The sequence below is a fragment of the Photinus pyralis genome, unplaced genomic scaffold (assembly GCF_008802855.1).
Source record: "Photinus pyralis isolate 1611_PpyrPB1 unplaced genomic scaffold, Ppyr1.3 Ppyr1.4_LG8, whole genome shotgun sequence".
NCBI lineage: Eukaryota > Metazoa > Arthropoda > Insecta > Coleoptera > Lampyridae > Photinus > Photinus pyralis.
Window position 1 is genome coordinate 23,140,316 of NW_022170819.1, and position 25,174 is coordinate 23,165,489.

Consider the following 25,174-nt stretch of genomic DNA (forward strand, 5'->3'; position numbering starts at 1 on the left):
CTTGAAGTAAGATCACCTTACTTGTCAACGATACTACTCGTAGAAAGAAAACCGCTCCCAACTTCTACGAAATTTTCTTCAATCAGTTGTCATTTGCGTATATGCATCTGAAAAGGTTGTATCTCGAATAAAATAAAACGCAAGTTTATTGTAAACGAACATTTTAATAATAAAATAGTCATTGACATAAAAATCGTACATTTCAGTAAGAGACATCAATTTACAACCGGGTACGTGATCACAAATGGGTTGAGGGTAATCACACCATGAAAACATTCATTATGAAATACGTCAAGGATCCAACAAGATATTTTATTTGTAAAATGTAAATAAGTTCTACATTTACTTAAATCGAGCACGACGCTAGTAGAGAAAATTTAGTACGGTATTTTTAACTTCGGGGGTAACTACATTAAATTTTAATTGGATTAAGAAGCCCCTAAAGAAATGTGACCCAATTCTAATCGTGCTCTGATATCATCTAGCATTTTGTACCTGAAATATTCGGACCTTAAAACTGTAACGTTTTCACACTATATAAACCCCAATCTTTATCTTTCTTCATACACGTATAATTAAATTTGAAATTGTATATAATATCTGTTTCTGCTACAACTACATATAGGAATCTATTAAAAATCAGTCTTGTTTAGTTACATATAGATCTTCTTCTAATAAGCAAACAATGAGATGCAAGAGGTAGAGATTTGTACCGTAGTTGCCAGGAAATTTTGCAAATGGCTTATTTACACTATTCAAATGTTCACCGGTTTGTTTCGAAAACAAAATTAACAACAATAATTAACGCAAAAAAGCATTTGCAAAATTTAAATACACGCAGCAATCGTTTAACTATTTACACATAAATATTTAACAAAAATTGACGAGATCGTATTTGATTGTTTAATGCACACGCATATTTCAACAATTATTTTAGTTTAAAATGGACAAAAACCTTTGAAAAAATAAAATGTAGATTCTCTTATATTACCATGGTAACCCTGTTTAACATTAATATTAGGTAAACTAAACTAATAGGAAATATACCCGTATTTGGAAAAAAACAATATTCTACAATAAACTAAATTGCAAATGCTGGCGCAATGGCACTTTAAAAACAATAAAAAATTGAGTCTAATCTAAAAGAGAAAATATTCATATCACCTGCCTATTTCTTTAGATCAGAGGTAACTCGCGTTTCTTAACAAATACTAGCAAAAAAAGTAACAATATTACGAAAAGTACAGCCACCTTTTACAGTAATTATATTTATTTACCTATAAAAATCATTCGTACATGTACAAAACATTCACCTATGTCAGGAAACCGGGATATGTCAAAAATTTTATGTACACCTGAAGATTTTACAAGAACTTTTTATTCTAACTTAACTCTACGTAACGTATTTTCGTTTTTGGGCCCGTATAAAGTTCCACTTTCACACCAAAATCATGAATAACTTTTAATTTTCAACCCGTTTTGAAACAAGTTGAATTGTATTGAAATCGTGACAGGGTTACAATATTTAAAAAATTCAATCAAATCCGGTTCGTTTGCAAAGTAGGTGTACCGGAAAGCTCTAACGTCTTTGGTACCTACCTATTATACAAATATAATGAATAGAGAAAAAAAATGCGCGGAAATGATGAAAAATGATGCCGAATAACAAAGCGTGTGTGGGAAGAATAGTTCAGTGACCGCTTGAGGATGCTGCAAAATTTAAAATTGATCCTGGGAACAAAAAGGGACTTAGTCCATTTTAGGTAAATTTAAGGGCATCGACCGTTGCGCGTATCGAGGGTAAAATAGAACAGGCCGAGCGGTGTTGGATTTCAGCAAATTTGTGTGATTAAAAAAACTAGTTCGATAACTTGAATAGAAACAGGATTTGTGTGAAAGACAACGGCCTAATCATTTAGAATGATTTGCAAAGAGTAACCCCTGTCAATTTCACCGAGCGAAATTTTTTGCGACAAGGAAGTGTAGCAATAAATCCGCATATTTCTCTAACAATACTGGAAAGCTTCGGACTGACAGGGATAATAAAAAATAATTTATAAGTTCAGATTCACGTGCAAAACCAGAGCGGGAAGTTTTAAAGCCAAAACAGGTATAAATTGCAGGTCCTTTTTAAACCATAAAAATTAGGGCTACTAGAAATTTACTTAAATTTGCATCTATCTATATACAAGCCACCGGTTTATATCGTCCAACTAGAATGGTTAACAACGTCTTGTAAAATCTTCCTAGAACTAAAAAAAGAGAATTCCCATTGAAAAAAATCACTACTAGTCTATTGAAGAGGAACTTACATACCACACTGTACAGAACATTCCGTTAATTATAAATAAATCTTCCTGAAACTATTTGACAGTTATAAAACATACCCGTAGGATTGAAATAAGACTAGGAGAGAGAAGGATGTCTTCTTTGCAAGAATAAAGTGGCGGAATCGTCGGGCTCAATTTCGTCGTCGTCCAAATCCTCTCTCGAGCTTGGTGATCTCGATAGCGGCGAGTCTCCGCTGCTATGCGAGTGCAAACCTGTGCTCATCGATAGGTCTTCAGGTTCAGTTTGTTCGGGAAACGAGACCTGAAGTGGAAGCGTTACAATTGGCCTTGTCCGCAAATCGTCTTCCTCGGATATTTCGGATTTGATTAGAACGGGATCTGGCGCCCCGCACTTGTGATGTAGAAGATGATGCCTTCTTCTGAATCTACTTTGGCAGCGATCACATATGAAGGGTTTCTCGTTGGTGTGGATGAGTAGATGGGCTTTGAGCTGATTTGAGTCGGAAAATCGCGCCTGACAGTGCTCGCATACGTAGGGACGCTCCCCGGTATGCACGCGGAGGTGGCGTCGCAAATTGGCGACTTGTACGAATTGCCTATCGCAGTGATCACAATGATAGGGACGCTCCCCCGTATGTAATCGCATGTGCGTTTTCAGGTGGTGATCGCGCGTAAACCTCTTATGGCATTCTGGGCATTCAAAGGGCTTCTCCCCCGTATGTGTTCTTTCGTGATTTTGTAAAACGTGCTTGTATCCGAAGGAACGATTGCAAACGCCACAAGTAAATTGACGGTCCCGGTTAGAATCCTTATTTATAGCGTCTCCCGTGCTCGAAGGAGGTGACGAGCTCGACGTCGGCGACGCTAAAGGGATATCGTCCTCCAATTTTCTCGCAGTTTTTCGCTTCGGCAACTTTGTGTCGGAACTACTACTACTAACGACGTTATTATTGTTATTCTTTCTGGCTTTTAACGCGGGTGATAATTGTTCGCTCGGTACCGGCGGCGATGGAGGCGAATTTGTCGGCCACGCAGCTGCGAATAGCCCCGGATGGAAAAAAGCGGGATTGGCGGGTATACCTAATCCGGATGCCGCCATTAATTGACTAGCCATTAATATTTGAGACGGTGTAAACATTGCCGAATTTGGGAAAGACGGAAATGCGACCGATGTTAATTGATTTTTTAGCGACGTTTGCTCTTCCGATTCAACTTTCATCGCGTCTCTCCCCGACGACAGTAAATCTGCAACAAAACATTTCATTATACAACAATCGCCGACATTCACATAGAGCAGTACAAACTACTTTCCGAACGTCTACAGCCAAATATTAAACCTTTTTTTTATTGTTATATAAATTTGCCGGAAGCAAAACCCAAACTTCTAAAAATGTAACAAAAGGGAGTCGTGACAAATATACGCTGTCCAAACTGCATGGCATATGTGAACCCCGAATTTATTTGACGTTATTCTAGCGGAATGTCGCACAGTATTCCTTAAGACACCCGACAATAGCTGCAAGAAGGCCACAATGCCCGGAGACATCTCAATGGTTCGATACGTGCCCTTTAGATTCACTCGAGTGCCTTTCCAGAATGCTCATCCTCCAAACTATCCCGATCGTGAAACGTCACGTTATTTATACAACATTACACCAAAACGAAAATATATCGTACACGTGATCGCTATAGTTACTTTGACTTTAGGGAATTGTTTCCTTACGTAGAAAGCAACTTGCGCAACTTGGAAAATTATGTTTTTGTTTTAGACATACAAGTTCGAATTACAGTCAATTTGGGAACTGCTCAATTTAGCCAGTAAGTATCCACATTTTGCAAATTGAAAAATGTCTTTTAGTACGCAATGATTGGTTTTTAGTCCAGGAAATTTTCGAGGCTTTTCGAATTATTCGCGACCGAAAGTAGGTATCACTTTTGCATAGAAAAGATCAATGTTTCTATTGTTGGTTATTCGCGACAAACTCGAAGAGAATGTTATTAAAAAAACTGTGCAGAAACAAATAACAACTGTTAAAAACAAAGAAAATAGTTAGGTTAGCTCTTGTTCGTCTAAAGCTAAATTAAAAAGTTCCTATCAACGGAAAAGCTATGCATTTTTCCAGAAAAACGTATAGAACATAACCGCAATGGTCCCATCTGTTGGATGCAAATGCCATCTCAATGTGACTTTGAAATTAAGCTTTTTTTTAAGCTTTAGAAGATTTTTTAATTTCATACAAATTTTCTAAACTATTAATTTTAAGCAATTTTAGTGTGCCGAATTTGAAAATTGTCGATTCAACAAACTAACCATTACACAATTTCAGAATTTGTTCGATTTATAGTACAGTCAAATTAGATCAAATTTTTACGAATAGCGGAAATAATTGAAAGAAAGCTGAAAATTGGTATAGAGGTACATTAGGGCTTGTATTCGAACATACTAAAAGTCGGGACCGAAACTCTTAGTGCTCGAGCCGCCATCTTGGAAAAAAGGTACTCCAAATCACTTTTTCGCTGATATTTCGGTAACCGTGCATTCTAGGAAGTAAAGTTTAATATAAAAAAAGAAAGATAATAAAATTTTGTATAAAAAAGATGGTATGCACTTTTTTTGTATTTTCGTTATTTACGTCGATATGCCACATTGAATATAGAGCATAATCTTTTTTTCAAATGTAGGTGCATTACTTTCAGCGCTCGCGTGCTTTAAACATGAATATGTTAAAAAAATGGATCTAGCGGACATTTTAGGGCCTGTTAACCAGTGAAGAGAAGGGCAGTTTTATCTAAAATTAAACACTTACGACATATCGTACTGACTCAACAGATGCGTGTTTTGTATTTCTCGTTAATCCAATCACTGTTAATGTATGGAATTGTTGGCTGGGAGTATTTTATGCTAGTGAATCCTTATACAGTCTTATACAGGGTGGTGCCTAGCATGACGCAGCGCAGGGATTTCAATGGTAATTTCTTTATAGTCACCATACTAGCTCCCCTAATTATTTTACAGCAAAAGTCTAAAGAAGTTTTTGTTAGAGAAAAAAATACTGCATATGTTCATACTATTACTTATAATTTTCCGTTTTTCAAAATCCTAGAAATTCACAAAATAAAAAATTACATTTTTATAAATCAGTGATGATCTTTGAACAAACTACAAGCGCATCGCGTTATTGTTGTTTGACGTCCAAACGATTTTTATATTTAATTCTGTATTCTTGCACTGCTTGGAATTGGCCTATTGGGGTACTTACCACTAAATACACACGTTACTTGGCGGGCATTATTTCCAGCATAAAACAACTTTAACATTTCGGTTTTCTCGTCAGTTAAATACATGATAATCAATTTTATGATTAACTAATTTATAAACAAGTATAAATTTAATAAACGTCAAAGGCAAATAATGAAACGTGATTGCCGTTTTTTTAGGTAATTCCAAGGCATATCTGTTTTATTGAAAAATGAACCTTTTTATTTGGTTAATTTCTACGGTTTTGAAAAACGGAAAATTATAAGTAATGTATTTTTTTTTCTATAAAAAAACGTATTTAGACCTTTGCTCAAAAATATATAGGGTAGCTAGTAATTGACAATAAAGAAATTACCATTGAAATCCCTATGCTGCGTCGCGCTAGGCACCACCCTGTATAAGGAATCAAATGTAATGAATTTACGCTAACCTTACTGTAACAAAATCCTCCAGTTCATAAAGACATCCAAAATTACTGCCCAACATGCACTCTCATTATACACACCAGGAAGACCATAATCTCGACTATAATATACTTTTTCCAAGGTCTGAAAAAACAATCTGTAAACGATGTGCTCACTGCTCAGTACATGGCTCCAAGGCTTTATTCCATTCTACCGCGCGAAATGGAAAACATATCTACCTATCCCGCTTTCACGAAAAAAGTTTAGGTGTGGATACTGGAATAGCGCTATGTACTATTTAGCGAATTGTTAATGGAATTGTTTAGTTTAGTTTATTATTTTTAGTATTTTTTATGAAATGAAGTCAAGTTTGATTTATATTTTTTTTGTAAATGCCCCGTATCCATTACAAGTAGTACAACGAACAAACGACTTCGGATTTTGGCAATATTTATTTTTCTTAGTTTCCTTATGTATGTATCTTTTGTATTGAGCTATATAGTAGAAAAATAAATATATTATTTATTTCCTTCTCTTAGATGGTCAACAGGCCTTAACAATGTCAGTCAATTTTTTAAACATATGTTTAAAGCACGCGAGCGCTGAAAGTAATGCACCTGCATCTGAAAAAAGATTATGCTCTATATTCAATGTGGAATATCGACGTAAATAACGAAAATACAAAAAAAGTGCGTACCATCTTTTTTATACAAAATTTTATTATCTTTCTTTTTTCGTATAAAACTTTACTTGCTAGAATGCACGGTTACCGAGATATCAGCGAAAAAGTGATTTGGAGCACCTTTTTTCCAAGATGGCGGCTCGAGCCATTGGAGTTTTGGTCCCGACTTTTAGTATGTTCGTATACAAGCCCTAATGTACCTACCTCTATACCAATTTTCAGCTTTCTTTCAATTATTTCCGCTATTTTTCCTAATTTGACTGTACTATTAACGCAGTCTAATAAGATAGTAAATTATATGAACCGTTATTGTTAGATTTAGTTTTTTGTAATGTAGTTTGTAGTGTTCAAAAAGAAGAAAATCCGTTAGTTAATGTGGATGCTTATCATCCTCCTCTAAATATTATTAACCTGAGACACTTGTCTAAATCTGAAGTAGGTACGTTTTGCATCGATTCCCGACAAAAACGTTTATAACTTTAAAAGAATTGATGTCATCATTTTATACAATGCACTTTTGCATGTTGATTGATCCTTTTTACACGAACAATTTTACAAGTAATATATTATTTATTTGACGACTTTGTCCCCTTGCACCGTTCATATAAGCGCAGTTATCCCCGCTGGTTTAATGCGGATATTATAAAAATCCTTAAATTAAAGAGCAAAATTTTCAAATTATATGAAAGGTATAATTTAGAATCATATCGCATTAATTACAACGAGTTAAGGCGAAAAAATCAAATAAGAATAGCTTATCGTATCTATGTTCAGGATATCGAAAAATTGATTTCAATTGATTGTCAACAATTCTGATCTTATATCAGCTCTAAGAGAGGTAACTCCAGAATTCCCGGTCAAATGTATTTTAATTTTTAATATTATGAAATTTACTTTTGCAAAAGAAATTGTTGAAAAATTCTGCGAATTTTTTAGTAGCGTTTTCGCACTTGATACTGTTCCTTATACTGAATCGCACGGTATTGATCATTGGTCATCTTTCTGTATTATACTCAGGCCACTGAAGATGATATTAAAGAGTGCTTTTCGAAAGTAAAAAATAAAAATACTGCCGGACTGGATCAAATTCTTGCGTTTCTATTGTAAAGTATCTACGCCACTGTGTGTACAGCTATTGCGCATGCTTGTAAAACAGCAGGATGGGATGTGATTTGTGGTATAGAGTAGAATATACTTTTATTCGTTATATTATATTAATACATTTTGTGTAATAAAGTATTGTGTATCAATTTCTAATTCAATAATGAATACAGTGCGCATCCCACGAGAAACCACTCGACTACGACACAATAGTTTCTAATTAAGGATTGTGCCAATGTATTTACTAAACCTATTACATGGCTGATAAATAGGTCTCTTAAAACCAATACATTTCCAGACATCTGGAAATGCGCTCATGTGTCTCCTGTTTTTAAATCAGGTGATTTCACTATCGTCTATCGGCCTATCTCTGTTTTATGTAACTTTGCTAAAACCTATCAATTATTCCTTTATTCTAGAATATATTGTAATGTCAAGCGTTCTATATCTGTGTGTCAACATGGGTTTTTTGAAAACTATATCTAACTTAATATTTATCGATCCATCTGGACCGCCAGGTCCACGTTGATGTCTTATATACGGATATATCGAAGGCATTTGATCGGATTAGTCATAGAATTTATGTCGTCCTACCTAGAAAATCGCCCTCAGTATGTGTCATATAATAATTACAATTCTAGGGTTTACTTACCAACATCGAGTGTACCCCAAGGTCCTAACCTAGGCCCCCTTTTATTTCATTTATATATTAATGACATCAGTATCGTTATTTCTGCGACAATTTGCTGATGATTTAAAAATATTCTATCATATTATCTCATTGAAAGGCTGTTGCATACTACAAGAACAAATTGATAATATTTATGAGTGGTGTAAACTAAATCACAAAATTTAACATTATACCTTTCACTAAGAAAGTCAATTCCATTACTTTCAATTATCACTTAGATAACCAGAGTCTGAGAGAGTTGATTATATTAAAAATCTTGGTGACTAAATTGTCATTTAATTTGCACACAAGTAAACTTAAAAATAATGCTCTGCGATTACTTGGGTTTATTATTAGGAATTCCAGCTTTTACTGATATAATGGTGATTAGGTCATTATATTTCGCCACAATTCGATCTAAGCTTGAGTATGCAACATTAATATGGAGCCCACTGTATAATGTGTATAAATTGTCTTTGGAATCTGTTCAAAGGAAATTTTGTAAATACTTATACTGTAGATTGCATCGCACCTATCCCGATTTATACTGCGATCATGACGAACTATTGTTAGCAACGAATATGGACTCTAGAAAAATAAGAAAATAAAAAAGAGTATGTCTTTTCTCCATAAGTAATCTTATCCACAATAAGATCGATTATCCTGATGTGTTACCTTAACTTTTATGTGGCCCGTGTTGGTTATCATGGTGATGATACATTTTACATTCCTTATTGTAAATCCAATGTTTTGAAGAATTCGCCATTTTATAGAATGTGTAAGTATTGTAACATGTTTACTAAAAACTATGATATCTTGTATTTGTCTAAGGTTCAATTTTCATTGTTAGTAACTAATATTATAAGAAATGTTAAAACAATTTTTGTCTTTGTTATACGATGTATTTTTAATTTTATTGTTATTCTCATATATTTAAATTTGTCTTTTTGTTACTATACTTGCTTGCGTATTTGTTATATGGATTTTGTCCGTTAATTGGATACTCATCTGTTGTAAATGTACATTATTATTAAGAATCTTTTCTAAAGAAATTTCTGTTTTTTTAATCTTTAGCATAAAAATTAGGCAAGTTATAATGATCTATCCCTACTTTTTTCAATGAAAAAATCAAGGAAGGCAAACACATGTTAATTTTTACACTGAAAAAAGTAGGGATCGATCATTACAACTCGCTTCACTTTTATGCTAAAGATTAAAAGTAAAAAAATGTATTTGTTTAATTACCACCTTAATTAAAATTAGTCCTTCCCCTGTTCCAGTTTTCTTTAATATGCATTATTAACACATTCTAGTGTGACTGCTTTAGAGTATTTAATTTTGAAAGAATTGGAGCTAAAAGTGAAATCTGCAATTTTGTAAAAAATACCCTGCTCTTCAAAACAACGGAAGATGCGTAAAAAGGTAATAAATAAAAGAGTTAATATTGCGCAGCCGCCTGGCATGCGCACATAAATCGTTAAGATTTTTCTTGGCTCAGGTGCTAGAGCTATATTATAAGCTACCTAACTAAAAAAGAACGAACTATGCAAATGCATTAAATACTGTAGGAGGACGGACGGATGGAAAAAATGGCCATAACATGAATTCGTAAAATTCGAGCAACAAAGCATAACTTGGGGAAAAATTTTTCGTTTTTCTATACAAATATTTTAATTATTAAAGCTTGTATTTAACATAATTTCACAAATTAATTAATCAGAAGATAATTGTATAATGTTAGCGAAGTGATTATAAACACATTAATGGAAAAATATGCGTTTTGGCAAAGCTTTTAAACAGGTAAAGTGAAACAAAAATTGGTTCATTTAGTTCAAAGATTACCAAACGACACGATCCTGTATAATTTCACTAATCTTGTTTCGTCGATCCCCTAATTCCAAAATAAAAGGTGTCTTTTTCAAAAAAAGTCTAAAAAGTAACTTGTAAAGGAATAATTATTATTATTATTAGGTAGGTATGTCAAAATAAAATGCTGGCAGCAACCACCAAAACAAACAATGTTTGCAAGTAAACTGAAGGGTCAAAGTAAACTTGCATTTATTCGTTCTCCAATTGTTTTTTCAGCAACCATAAGACATTGAAGGATGGACTTTTTGGGTGGATCCTTTCCGACTTCGTAAACATTGGATAGATAGTAAAAAGCTATGCCTAAGTCCGATATCTAGAAAAATTAGGGTACCTGGAGAACCTTGAGCAAAGGAATAACAAATCCAATTTAGTATGTGATTGAAAAAAATGTCAACTGCAATAATTCTAAACACTCCACTGAAAAAATCGTGCAGAACACTTCAGGTTAATATTCCTCGAAGAGCGTACATAAAAAAAATGCATTGGACCTAGATTATATTTACGATTTTTAAATTACAGAAAGGCGTTATTAAAATGTGAAAAAACCATGATTCCATACCTTGTCAACGCACTTTTGGCACCTCACTTGTGGTGCGCAACTTTGCGGTAGAGATTTTTACAAATATCCGAATGGGCATGCCCCAAAACCAAAAATTATTGGTTCCATTTTTACGCTTTTTAAATATTTGTTTAAAAACAGAAAATTTTTCCGCCCAATAAGTGCCATTAAACGGTTTCCCAAAATACATTGGTTAAATTTGAATAGTAATTAACAAGTCAATCTTATTTCGTTTGCGTAATAATGCCTTTTATTTTGCATAGTAGATTAGTACTCGGTGACGTAGTGAAAACAATTTTAGACCCCAGTTTCAGAGATTTGGCCCAAAGTTGGTATTTTTTAAATGGAACACCCTCTATATAACACCAATTGTTTCAGATTACAACATATATATTTTTTTAAATTTTAGCTATGAAATCCTTATAAGTGTTTTTAAATAGTAGACTATGGATTCATGGAGATTTTGATTCACGTTAAAATATACTACCTTTATGTCACATGTCATATAATTGGTGGGCTAAAACAAGCCTCTATCTTTAAAAGCAGCCGTGAAATACAGCAGTCTCAACCAAAATACTGTACACCATTTCTGCATTTTTATCCAGGTTTAAAACCCAGAGCGATTCAAAACATACAGGATCATAATGGGCGGTTGATAAGGTGTTTCCCATGAACGAACTTCAATACACTTCTCAGACGGACCTGTTAATTTATTTCGAGTTGTGAATTAAATTAAAAATTCAAATTGTCAGTTACATGCTATGAATTAAACTGCCATTTTTTGAATCTTTCAATGCTACTTTCTTTATATCTCTTTCTTTTTATAACCTTATAGCATGGTATATTAAAGTTATCGATAACAATCCTTCATCGGTTAGATTGGATAACGACCGAGAAAATTTTCAAAACTCCTAGCGTTTCAACATAAATTTACGAATTAAAGCAAAAGGCTCGAATGAATTCAAGAAAATTGCCATTGCATCTCTCCAAGTATCCTAAAGTGAATTTTATAAAATCAGATACTGCTTACATTTGCAAAATTCAAACTAATTGTATTAAAAGGCTATTTTTCGATGTGTATGAATGGAACATCGAAACAATGCTACTTTTCCAAATAAATCACAAAGATAAGAATTCATTTCATGAAATTTTAACGCATTTCCACAAAAATAACACGTTCCCAAAAAATCGATTACCTACTGATATTTTCTTACAATAACTTTAAATTTGACTGTATTCGTAGATCTCCACGAAAGCTTCGGCCATCCAACGCAATCCAAGTTTATTTTCCTTTTCTATTCAACATGAATAAATAAAATCTGTTCCAGACAAATTTCTTGGTTTACTTTAATCTTTGGGCAAGATACTTTGTCCATGAGCAACTAATACTACAAGGCATCAACATTTTAGATTAATTGCCTTTTCCAATAAAAAAAAACATCATTTAAGCAATCAAGAATTTTTTTAAATTTAAGACGAGTAGTTTTTTCGGCCTTCGTTGGGATAGAGCTGAAAGTTTTAGTAGTGTAGGCCAAAGAAATAGAACTTCGTTCAGTAGTTTTTAATTTGGTAGTCGACCAAATAAAAAAGCTACTGAACGAAGTTCTCTTTCTTGGGTCTACACTTTAACTTTAACTTTAAACTATATCAAATGGTAAGAATCATTTGTGAAAAACCCCTTGTCCCTTTGTTTATGATCTTTCGAAAATGTTTTTGTTGCTATTGATATTACCAGTTGCAACTGAACTGCCAGTTTATATTTTATTGCATAAAAAAATTAAAAAACCAAAATTAAGTGATTATGGTTCTTTCTTTAAAAAATGACCCAAATGATGAAATAAAATGCGAACCAACTAATTAAGGTATCTCCTCCTTGTAGAAATCGACGGAACACGATGTGATAGTCATGTTGGTTGCTTATGCTGCAGAGTTTACCTAAGAGGCGATTACTTTTGTCAATGACTGTACATGAAAGAAATAAATTCATTATTTCTTAACCTAGTGATTGCAGGAAAAAACCCCGAGACCCGTCGATTTTATATCTACAATTACATCATGTGCAAAAATTTCATCCCTTAGAGTGAGAATGACAACCCTTAAATATCTAAATCGCAAGTAGGAGTTATAGTACATTATTTGAAAGGTCTTTTAATTCTCTATTCAACCATATCAATAATCAAAACGGTTGTTCCCAAATATAATTGATCTGCGGAAGGACACGTCAAGAAGGCTAAGCCGAAGAATTATTAGAAGTACGTAAGAAGAAACGGCAATGAAAGGAGATACAAAAGAAGCGTAAAAAAATTGAACGAACCAGGCGTGAAAGAGACGCTAAGAAATCACGAAATAAGTTCGTCCTTGGATGATGATAGACATAATACTGAAAACAGACTTGGAAAATTCGAAACCGTTCGCGAGTTATCATGCACACAGACGGACGGACGATTGGACGGACGGACTGAAAGTCCAAAATCGCTTTTAAGAGCTCGTTAACAAATCATCTGGAAAAAGAAAATGATTCTTCAGATAAAAGTGAAGATAGAAGCGAGAACAACTATTTTGACCTATAAACTCTTCCATATTTCCTGTTCGAAACGTGGAATTATTTTCGGTTAATTTAAGGTAAAGTTTGCACTTTAATTTTGGGTTCCAAACGGACACGGGTTACGATTAAACTCGCCAAACCATTAATTCCTTAGGGCTGCAACCACAACTCTTAAGTTTTTCAAATGGCATAACGAAACAACAAACATACCGACTGGGCTAGATGGAAGGTCACGGGAAACCACCACCAAATCTTTCCCCAAGGTTACATTTTTGAGAAAGGGCGTTCATTTTCTATCTGTAAGAAGCACCATTTTTGAAGTAAACATTAGAAAGTTAACACTGGGTAATCCATTTTTTTACACGTTCATCGTACCCCGAAATAATTAGCTCACAAATAAGTAATGTAGGTCTAATAATTTTTATGCGTCTGCGTATTTACAATCTATTGTTTAATGCGCATTTAATTCGTAAATTTCAAGCTTCATTCTTACTCTTCAAATTTTAGGAAAATCTGTCCACAAATACGGAAGTTCAGTCTAGGCATGCGCAATTCGTTTTTGAACATTGATCAAGATTGGGTTTCCCTATATCTCAAATGATTGCTAAAACTGAGCACCCTTCATGTTTGAGTTCGGGCTAATCAAAAACAAAATGCAACTTTTTTTAGTGACAGAAAAAAATCATTTACCAGCAACATAACGAACCAAATAGCGAAACGAGTAAGACCTCTTAAGACAAAGATCTAGTGGCGACACAGTCGTAGGGACGGACAGACGAGCGAACAAAGTGACTATAATAATAGCGGATTTTTTCTATTTTTATGGAAATATGATAAAAAAAACTATCGATTCAAATTCAAAAATTATTTGTCCCTTGTGTGGCGCAGCCCTAGCGCTAAAGGATGTAATGACTAACTAAAAAATTCATTCATTAATGATGCCCCTTTCCTCTCCCGAAACCATTGATTTCCGTGTGTTTTTTTGAAAAAGTAACTCTTAGCTATCTGGAAATAGTTCTACTTATAAAAATGAATTTGCCGATGGTTGACATCTATTACTTTATTTTGTTTTTAAATAATTTAATAGCCATAATGACAGAATTTTTTAACTACCCAGATTATTGAAAATGAAATAATACCCTCTGTAGGGTAATTTCCGTGGTAATATGTTTCTGTACTACTCCATAAATGTCATACAAAAATTTTCCTTTAAATATTGGATAGGCTCGGTGCTTACAAACCGTGTCACAACTAATTAAATTCAGAAGGGACGCGGATGGACGAACAGATCCCAAAAAATTGCCACTCCATTAATTGACTGGCAGGAATGAATCCACTTATTTCCATAAAAACGTAATTTTTTTCAGACAATGAGTATCTAAATAGCAGTCATGTTTTATTGCACTATTAAAGGCTAGTATTTCATGTTACCCTTCACAGAGTTAGTTTCCATGGAAATCCATTAACTGACATATGATAAAGAATGCAAAAATATTTCTTGAAGCGCAGCTCACCTATTCATTAGAACGATGTTGCAGTTCATTGCCGGATAAGTCATTTTCATCCCATGATGTAGATAAGGGTTGCAACAGGTTGTGTGAGACGTGTCTACAAATGACTGGTGAACGTAACTAAATATTAGAAATAGAAATAGGTTCCTTACAAGCTCCACTAAGAAAGCACTGATTAATTTGTACATTCCTCCGAAAACAGTACGAGGGTCTTTTAGTGTATACGTTTCATTAAAAATCTAATTAGAACATTCGTCCTATATAAACTTTGGAAGCTCTAAAATTCATGAAGTATCCGAACGAAAACTAAACATGTGAATTCGAGGTACGGTACGCCTACGGAATTGGTAAGCGATAAACGTATTGCAACAGACTGAACGTGAGCATTAAGGGAAGGAAGGGTTATTTTGGGAGACCTTGCTAATGAAGAAAGCAAAGGAGGAGATAATGGCCGAGGATAATGGTTCGCGTCTGCGCTTCCTTATAAAATAGTAGGTACAGGGAGGAGTCGAAAGTATTCATTATACTCTCCTCATTATCATTCTCGTTTCCGTAAATGGGAAATATTCCTTACAAGTTCTTTTTCTAATTAGGAGGAGTATTAATTTTGGGTTTCATCTACACGTTTTTCATTGGAAAACGGGAACGCATGAAAGGGTTGCGTAGATCGTTATCTATAATGAAATCGTTCCGACTTTATTTGCGAAAGGGAGAGTAAATTCATTATTTATTATAATTAAATATTCATTTCACTTATACACGAAATCTTTCAACTTCGGATGAGGGATGCGGATTAAATTGTAATAGTTGTATCTATACAAAATTCTTAGTTTTAAATTGTGACAATTGGCATTACACGTTATTATTAGAACTGCATTCAATTTGATCTAATTATTCAGTAGTAAAAGTAAAGTTATAAATAGGTTAAACCCGGTAAAGGTTATTCAGATTTAAAGTTATTAAAAACCGGCTCCATTATTTGTTAATTAATAAATGTAGTACCTAAAAAGAAGAGCGATTTAAGCCAAAAACTTGATAATTTATTAACGGATTCATATTTGGGATAATTAGCTTAGATCATTACCTTTTACTTATGTAATTATGGGCAATTCACTTACGGCATTCCTTTTATTAAAAACTAAGCGGTTCGTACCGTAATTTGTAAAACCTAATTGCACGAATTTCAAGGTATACAAACTGTATATGCTTCTCCACAACAGAAACCCCTAATTACAATCTTTAATATGTGGTTATTACAATCCTTCTATCTTATTATCCTTGACGGAATTAAACGGAAGTACCTTCGCCTGCTTAACCGCGAAGGGTATGAAAATTACAAATGAAAATCTTACCAGTTTTCGGCGTGCTTTCTTGCAGCAGAGGCATTTTTCTTCAGATTTTTTTTCTTGTAAAATTTCACCAAAAGTCAGTTCGCGAATTAAAAGATCACAATCACTTTTACATAAATCATGTTTTTTACGCCCAAAAAGAAAAGTGTAAATTTTTACGTAAATTTCGTTAGTTTTTTTGTACAATGCTTCTGATACACATGCGATGTTGTGGCGAACTAAAATGTAAAAGCACACGCACGAGGGATGACCTAACCTAGCCCAACGTAACGCATTTACCCCTCCTTGAAGGGTAGGGAATCTTATAGTGGGGAGAACTGGAGCACCCCCTCAAATCCGGAACTCCGGAAGACTTCTTTTTTACAACTATCCTCCGGCTACTTCAATTAAATTGCTTGGGTTGCGGTGGTGTAGGTACGTGCCGAAGGTTTTGCACTTGTCAGCGTGTAACTTTATAATTTAAAGATCTTGTGGATCTAAACTGTTTACCAATCTTGCACTGTAATTAATCTAATCATGCAGTAATTGTAAATATTAAAGGAAGTCCATTGGGACAAGTTGATTTTGTTATCACATGTCCACTAATAGTGGCTGATAGCGTAGTCGAAGACAATTTCAGAGTATCCTTAGTTGAAAATGCAGATAGCAAATCGGTCATTATAAAGTAGTTCTGTCCATCGGTACCTACCTACCTGTCATATACCTCGCAGGTAAATTGTACAATACTAGGCACTTAACCTGCAATTAATTTCCAAAATTTAGTAAAATTTCCGTAGTATAATCGAAGAAAATGCAATTGAAATATGATTTACTACCACATTAGACATTGCACATACTCCTTTTTATAATATTATATTGGCGCCCATCCAGGTAGTGTAAACTCTACAGATTTGCAACTCTGATAAAAAGAAACCGACTAAGCAGAAAAACGCAATTGAACCTTATAACGAATAAAAGTCACTATCACATCGTTAAAAGTAAGTAAAATTTGCAACACTGAATGACAGCTTTGCAATTTTCTTCTAAAAAATTAAAAGTGAACTTACATCTGGCTATTTTGCGAAAGTCCATGTTCTCAGCCTACCACAAAACATAAAGTAATTAAGATATCCTTCCTATTTTATCTGCTCAGTACCGAAAATGAAAGCTTTTCTAGGGAGAGGGGGATATATCCCGTATTATAATTATTGATAATTTATTAAGGTTATACCTAATTTTGTATAGGTCGGTTATATTTTGTTTTATTAGTTGTTTTCTGGATACGTACGATTCTTCAATTAGTTCAGATACTATTTTCCTGTTTCTTCCAATCTCTCAGATCCTCATTTTTAGTGCCTTATGATTTTGTGTAATATTCCGGTTTGCTACCAATTTTTCAAATCCATCCCATACACGAGATTCTTCTTTCCAGATTCTAGAATTGCTCCTGTTTCCCTAATTCTTGACAGTTTTAATGGTCCCCGAAATGGTTCAGATTCATTAAATTCCTCAGATTCTTCAGTTTATTGTTCTTGGAAGTCTTCCGATACGTTTCCTGTAAATACTCTGGCGTCGTAGGGGTTTAAAGTTACTGTAAATTCTGCTGATATTAATTAAATTTTTATGGTCTTTCGAATTTTTTTCAGTGACAGTGTAGGGGGGCATTATTATACGTACTAAAATTCTTCAAATCATGCAAATTTTCCGAGTTCTTCGAATTCTTACTAATTTCTGAATCCCTGAGCTCATTGGAAACTTGAGGTATCCTTCAGGTTCTTCAGATACCCCTTTCGGCTTCTTTCGTTATCTCGATTCTGCTAATTCTTTAGGTCTACTACATTCTGAAGGTTTTTGGATTTCTTTGGATTTTTTAAATTCAAATTTTTAAAATTATTTAGATTTTTGCGTTTTTCGGAATCTTCATATCTGGGTTTTTTTCAGATCTTTAGTTTCTTTCGACATCTCAAATTTTCAGATGCATCCAGGTTCTTTACATTTTTAGGATTTTTTCCTTTCTTCAAACTTCAGTCTGGATTTTTCAAGTACTTCCAACTCTTTTGTTAGTATTTGAGCTTCTTTAAACTTTGGATGCGTCGTTTAATGGACCCATTAATTTGGCTGATCTACTGAAACACTATGGAAAAACATGTGACTCTTATATCCAAACCAAATTCAGTAGGTTGGTAAATAAACTACTGTGTAAATAATGTCGGGTTGGACGTCGAGTTTTAATTGCGAATCAAATGCTCATTTCAATTCATTTAATTAATCTAGTGGAATTTCTTACGGATAAACACAAAATGATTTTGCGTATCTAGCCTGTATCCAAAGTGTTTGTTTATTTTTTTGCTGTAAATTCCTCGAATTATTAAGGATAGAAAAATTTTTATCTCAATTTTCGTTATCACTTTGTTTTGTTAATTCATTTGTGACAGTTCAGATTTGATTTATCGGGTATCTCGTTTCTACGTTAAAGTTGCTGGCAAAGTATGTGCCTGTCGTCGTATAAACAAATTCATTGATCGTCCAAGAGTCCAGCCATGTTTTTAAGAAATTGTACGTAACGGTTTGAGATAGCAGTTTTCGTTGAAGTTGTCGTCCTCGATAAACGGACAGCCATTCGATCCATCTATCGTGTGTTGGTGATCAGTCACTTAATTCAGATTTGAATACAATGAACGTTTCTGCAACCGGTCTGGAACAGAATTTAAGAACAAGTTTAGTTTAGTGCATTTCAGATTTTTATTTGGATTTATTTTATTTCCATTTGTAGTGGTAGAATAAATTTTGTTTATGTGAAATCATGCAAATCGTGTGTTTATTCGATCCCTTTAACGGCTCAAATAGATGTCTCATGCTTAATTATGATAAATTCTGTTGATACTTGCCCAAAGTTCATTTCACGAAACTTCAAAATTTAGTAAATGATCCTTTGGGAGTTAAGGAATTTGATCGTGACCATTGTTTGCTTGGAATGTGGAATTTAAAGTCAGAATTGAAATTGAGTTTGTTGTAAATTTGTTGAATTTAAATGTAAAAGGAGAAATTTTTAATTTAAAATGTATCTATAAAACTAATAATATTTTACCTTGAACACGGCAAAAAATAGCTTTACACCATCATGATCTAAGAACTGTAATACTATATCCCCATTAAAACAGATGCAGTTGGAATTATTCGAGTTCACCACGTTGTTTGTAGCCCTCAGATGTTCAAAAAAAGGACAACACATCCTTAAATTTGTTCCAAAAATAAGTTTAGTGGAGTATGCCCTATTTGATTCCGAAAAATTTCCTAAAATCCCTACCGTCCATTTGATGTTCGGTCCCAACACCAAAAATACTGACGGGGCACCCTGTATATGACAATATTTCAATTTTTGTAAATCTGGTGGATTATTTACGAAATAAACACAGATTTGGTGGTGATTTTCTTTTCGGAATAGTTTGTAATTATAATTTCACCGTTTTTCTAAATTTAGTGTAAAACGTGAAATTGCGTGTTAAAACGTGGGGACATCTGGTCGCTTGCGATAGGAGATTTTTTCAGACGAAATTTAATTAAAGTACGTGTTCTTATCACTGTTAGAAGATGCAAGTTTTACGATGTGCGCGTTATTTCGGCGTAAGTATGGACGCGGGAAGCGTTCCTTCGAAGCTGTGATTATCTAATCTCATTCTGGTTGGCGGTTGATTTGAAAAATCCCGAAGGTGGTAGAAGTGGTGTTCCCTTAGACGTAAAAACGCGGCTGTTGCAGTTGTTAGTTTGCATGACGGTTAAAGAGTGTGTTCTGTTTACATTGCACCTCGAACAGTCAGTCCTTTTATTGAAGACGCAGTTTGTCGATTTCGAAATAAAGCAAGCAGAAGAAGTTAAGCAATCTTAATAAAAGATTTAAGGTATCGTCAAGTGGAAAGTTTCAAAAACGGTCTGTCTGTATTCAGAAAGTTCAAGGTTTCTACCGTCTCAGCAGAGTTCAGTTTATTAAAAATGGAGTGAAGTTTTCTGAAGCTATCATCCTTTTGTGTTTTTGATGAGTGCACCTCAATTTTGCAAACCCTTCACGGCCAGATTATTTGGATTTAAAAAAAAATGAGTAATTTCAAGATGTTTTTTTATCGACCGCCTGCGTGCGGGTCTAAACAAGCTGTGTTCCTTTCAGGGGTTTTATTTTGCTATTGTTTCATGTTATCGGAATTTTCAATCAATTAATTGTGTGTTTATTCGAATCCTTTGTGCGACCCAGATATAGATTTTACTATTCGTACCCAAGCTTTATTTCAGGTGTTAATGAATTTAAAAGCTACATCTTTGTTCTCCACAGTTTTTCTTATAAAGTGCATATTTTTCGAGCTTTTCGCGAATAGGTAACTAATTAAAAACATTGGTCTTTTGTATGAAAAACTAATACCTTCGGTCGCCAATAACTCGAAAAGTACTAATTTAACAAAGAAAATGTATCGAACAATTTTTGCTTTTTTTCTGTTTGTTATTTTTGTTCTTTATTTTTTTTGTACTCAAATTTCCATCTCCCAGATGGGGTAGCAACTACCCTCTGGGTTAAAGCGTCCTTTGGAATGGTAATGAATTTTATGGTCCTTAGGCTATTCCCTGTGTACGGTTAAAATTTTAAGTTCTTGATTCCTTTTGAAAAACTTACCAGGTCAGGGCGTTTACTTCCTGGACTAGGAGGGATCTTCACTAGTTCGGGAACCGCTGTTCTCAAATCGGCGGAATGCGGCAAAGGGCCAAGAGACCGTAGGGTAAGGATGTGTTGGACTGTTCAGGAAATCTTTCTCTTTCACGTTAGTATTAATAGCTGAAAATAAAATGAAACTCGGAATTTCCTCGGGAATTTCTTAGAAAAAGGCAGTCTGGTGAAGTTGTTGAATCCCCCCCTCCTCCGTAGCACTGCTTAAAAATTCACTAACGGAAAATATGTTACATTAATCTCGCAATATTGCAACAACAAAAAAGTTAATGCAGGTTCAGTCGATAATGCTAGGTAAACTTCCTCTGTACCATCTTTTACGGTTCGTATCAACCCCTCAGAGGGGTAGAGTAAGAGATAGAGGTAGAAAAGGTAACCACTCCTAGATTTTATCAAATATTGACTTGTGATTTCGTTAATTGGGAAGTTTATAGCTCTAGTACCTAAACTACGAGATATCTAAACAATTAGGTACCTACTTACAAACTTATAAATTAAACTCCTACTCAATAATCAATATTGTTTTTTGTACACTTTAGTACAACTTCCTCTAATTTTGAGTTTTGACCTTAAGAAGTGTCGTGAGAGAGCCATCGATATATTTCACGATCCTTTGAATGAATTAATTAGTCATATTAGATCGTAATTACTATGTAGTTTTAGCTTAAGTGCAGCATCCCAGTGCCATGTAATTGGAATACTTGCATTCTGTATGGTATCTGGCTAAAAAAATAAATAAACAAATGTTAGTTAAGTAAAAACGATATTTATTCACCAATCTGTCTATTTCCAGAAATTAAGTTAGATGCCATTATTCCTTTCAACGCAGTCAAGTTTGAAGATTTACAAATTCCTCTTTTGCTAAGTATGTACAATAACTGAAATGGTCAATTATTTTTGCGATTTGTATATATCAGATGCATGTCACTGGTATATTAGAAACGTGTACACACGCCTTTAGATTGCAAAACCTACATATAAAATTATTAATTTGTGCCGAATTTCAACGTATGTACCTACTTAAAAAAGGTACTCCTTTATTTACTGGTTCATTGATAAGGTTTATATTCACATCTTTTTGTATATCGGTGCGGTAGTGTTACATAATAACGCAAACAGCAGTACCTATTTGTTAAATGGAGAATACTTGTTGATTTAATCGCAGGTGGGGTCTTGTATGAATGTTTATATAATATTATCTACTGCTAGAACGTTACCCTTTTCACCAATTTTTGTATTTTTCGATAATTTGTTTGTACGAAAAAACTGCTCTAAAGGAGGAATGTCATTTTTTAAAATTGGAGATCATTAGAAACTATGATTCAGAAAATTTGTCAGAATTTTGCAATTATCAGAAAGCGTAAGGTGGACACACACGCCGACATTTTATAATTTTGATTTCCGTTTCGAAGTTACCCTTAATTTCGTATAGGGATCCCAAAAGCTGAAATTGAGACTGCTGTTCTTTCAACTCATCAGTGTCTTCAGATGTGCATCCAAAACAGAGGCCATTTTGAGCACCTGGGTCGCCATTAGACCACTTTATTTTTCCTTTCATGGGCTTTATTAAAAACGGTTCTTCTCAGAGCCACAGATCATATAAAAAGAATTCAGTAAATTAACTATAATATACCCTCGATTATATCTATAATATTAAAGTGACTTAATAAGTTCAGGATGCGTTTAGTGCCTTTGGAGAAACATGAATGTTCTGATGATATATATTTTTTAATGATTTATATTTTTTAGACTCACAATTGCCTCTTATTCATTTTGTAGCTAAATTTTTAGTAGTTTTAGGAAATTTACCGCGCGATTCTTGGCCCTCAAAGATCTATTAAACCGAGGCCTACGATACTTACAGGCCGGAGCGCTCAAAAAAGTCACGTGACGTTAGGAGTCATACGAAATACATTACGGCTTATGGAAAATCCGTGCGCGGCTCCACTATTTAATTTTTTTACTCCGGATCTGTTCAACATAGAGCCACGAAATTTCAATGAGAGCTTGTCAATAGTACACACAATCAAATTATGGTGTTCGTTAATTTTTAATAACGCTAAAAATAATTTTTAGGTTTAAAGTATTGAGGATAAAACGATGTTAGTAAATCCGCGTTTTTCTATATTTACATCATTATATTTCTTTTTCTAGGAGCTATATCATTATAATCCTTTCGGTGTCTTAAACTAGAATGATATGCGCCACCAATTATGCGTATATAATGCCTTATCTGGTATTAGTATAGTTTTAACAGGCCCTACAAAATCGCGCATTTATTATCCGCGCAGAGAAAAATTCACCATGCGAGAAACTTTTTTGTTATTGCTATAATTGTAACACATATATCGAATGAATTGTGGCCAAAGGACACAAAAATGTTCTTCAGAAGGAATTTTTAAGAAATGGTCTCTTGTTTCCTTTTTTCAGCAGCTGAAGTAAATAGCGCGATTTCAAGAATAAGTGAACGCGCAAAGGAATTATGTTTCAAATAATTGTTAGTAATCGATTTTCAAATTGTGTTTGTGAGATTTAAATTTACATTAAACTTATAAAATTAAAAATATTAAGCTTATTGCGCTTAAAGTCGCATTCAAGAGGAGTATTTTGCAGAAGATTTTGTTTCGTCGTGTAATTTAGCAGAAGATGAGGCGATGTTAAATATAAGTATTGAAATATTCTAAGATTTAGAAAACGACAAAATAGTTACTTCTGAAAACGATGTCAAGGTACTCATATTTATTGGAGGATATATCATACAAAAACTGTTTGGAAGATTTTGCACCTGTTCTAGGTGTCAAAGTAAATTTGCTACTGAAAGACCACTGGAAATTGATGATTCCAGTAAAACAACGAAATTAGAATACATATGATGTTTAGATAGATGTGGTTTGAGATATCCCACTGATAGTTTCCTGAATTTTTTAATAATAGCCTATAATATTTTTAAACAACTTATTTCTGAATGATACGAAAAATATTTTTTGTCATGCGGTAACCAAAAATGATTATAAATAAAAATATGTTTGAAGAATTTAGAAGTAGATGATGAAATTTGCGACCAATGTCAGACTAGTTTTAAATACTACATTTCAAAAAGTTTGCAAACATTCGTCAACATCCTACTAAATAAGTATTCAAAATGTAAGAATAACAATTTAAGGGAAAAGACTAGGACAACAAAAAATTGAAAAAACTGATGTCAATCAAATAGGCAGTTTTATATTAAGTTAAAAGTTGATTGTTGGATTTTAAAATATGACTGTGTCTATATTCTTAAAATAGATTATTAATTTTATATTTGTAGTGTTTATTGAAATCTAATCTAGCGGCCTGGGTCAGTCCGGCACTGCATATTCCTTACAAGCTGTACTTTTTACTAAAACTGCTGTAAGTTGGATAGAAAAAGTTATTTTTTAAAACTTCCTTATTCAAAAGGTTATTTTTATTTATTCATAGAATGAAGATGAAAGCCTACGATACTTACCAGGCCTCATAGGCGGACAAGACAATTTCCCATTTCACTTTCACACGAGTAGGGTATAACTAAAATACTTTATGTACTGCAAAATTCATATTAACGAAGATATAAGATATACTCCATACTTTTGACTGATAATATCTTTAATTTTATAAATCTAATGTAAATTTGAATCTCACAAACACAATTTGAAAATCGATTAGTAACAATTATTTGAAACATAATTCCTTTGCGCGTTCATTTATTCTTGAAATCGCGCTATTTACTTCAGCTGCTGAAAAAAAGGAAACAAGAGACCATTTCTTAAAAATTCCTTCTGAAGAACATTTTTGTGTCCTTTGGCCACAATTAATTCGATATATGGATACAATTATAGCAATAACAAAAAAGTTTCTCACATGGTGAATTTTTCTCTGCGCGGATAATAAATGCGCGATTTTGTAGGGCGTGTTAAAACTATACTATACTTCGTTCACCCAACAGAAATAGTTAAGCCCCTCCTCAACAATTACCGCCACATTTGAACACGACATTGTTATTGGTGTAATTTTTAAGCCACAATCACACTTGTAAAGCGAATTGGCCGAATTGGGTAATCTGTCATCTGTCATCTTGCCTATTGCGTTTCTGCCGGTTTTTACGTTTTTACATTTTTACTTGCGTCAATTTGCCATTAATGTCCTTTATTCACACAAAATAGTCTTTATAAAGACTCGTCGGTTTATTCTAAAGATAGTCAGGTGAGTAATTATAAAATTTTATA

At 33.7% G+C, this 25,174-nt stretch overlaps 1 protein-coding gene across 3 annotated transcripts; it reads right to left on the reverse strand.

The window, feature by feature from the left end:
• Positions 1-200: 200 nt before the first annotated feature.
• Positions 201-16,445, reverse strand: LOC116178775 (protein krueppel-like). 3 transcript variants are annotated; one of them, XM_031498376.1, is made up of 3 exons: positions 15,044-15,205; positions 14,895-14,988; positions 201-3,536 (listed from the first exon to the last, which is right to left on the reverse strand). In XM_031498376.1, exon 3 carries the CDS (start codon positions 3,508-3,510, stop codon positions 2,407-2,409), a length of 1,104 nt encoding a protein of 367 aa, XP_031354236.1. In that variant the 5' UTR covers positions 3,511-3,536; positions 14,895-14,988; positions 15,044-15,205; the 3' UTR covers positions 201-2,406. The 3 variants fall into 3 exon arrangements, with proteins under 3 accessions (XP_031354236.1, XP_031354237.1, XP_031354234.1); XM_031498377.1 differs by having other exon boundaries at positions 14,895-14,998; XM_031498374.1 differs by lacking the exons at positions 14,895-14,988; positions 15,044-15,205 and adding an exon at positions 16,244-16,445.
• Positions 16,446-25,174: the final 8,729 nt, after the last annotated feature.

Excerpts from the sequence above, each read along its gene's own strand:
- LOC116178775 (XM_031498374.1), bottom strand. The coding sequence starts at position 16,277 with ATGCCTCTGCTGCAAGAAAGCACGCCGAAAACTG. Across the intron at positions 3,537-16,243 it reads AGAAAGCACGCCGAAAACTG|ATTTACTGTCGTCGGGGAGA; the intron begins GTAAGATTTTCA and ends GTTTTGTTGCAG.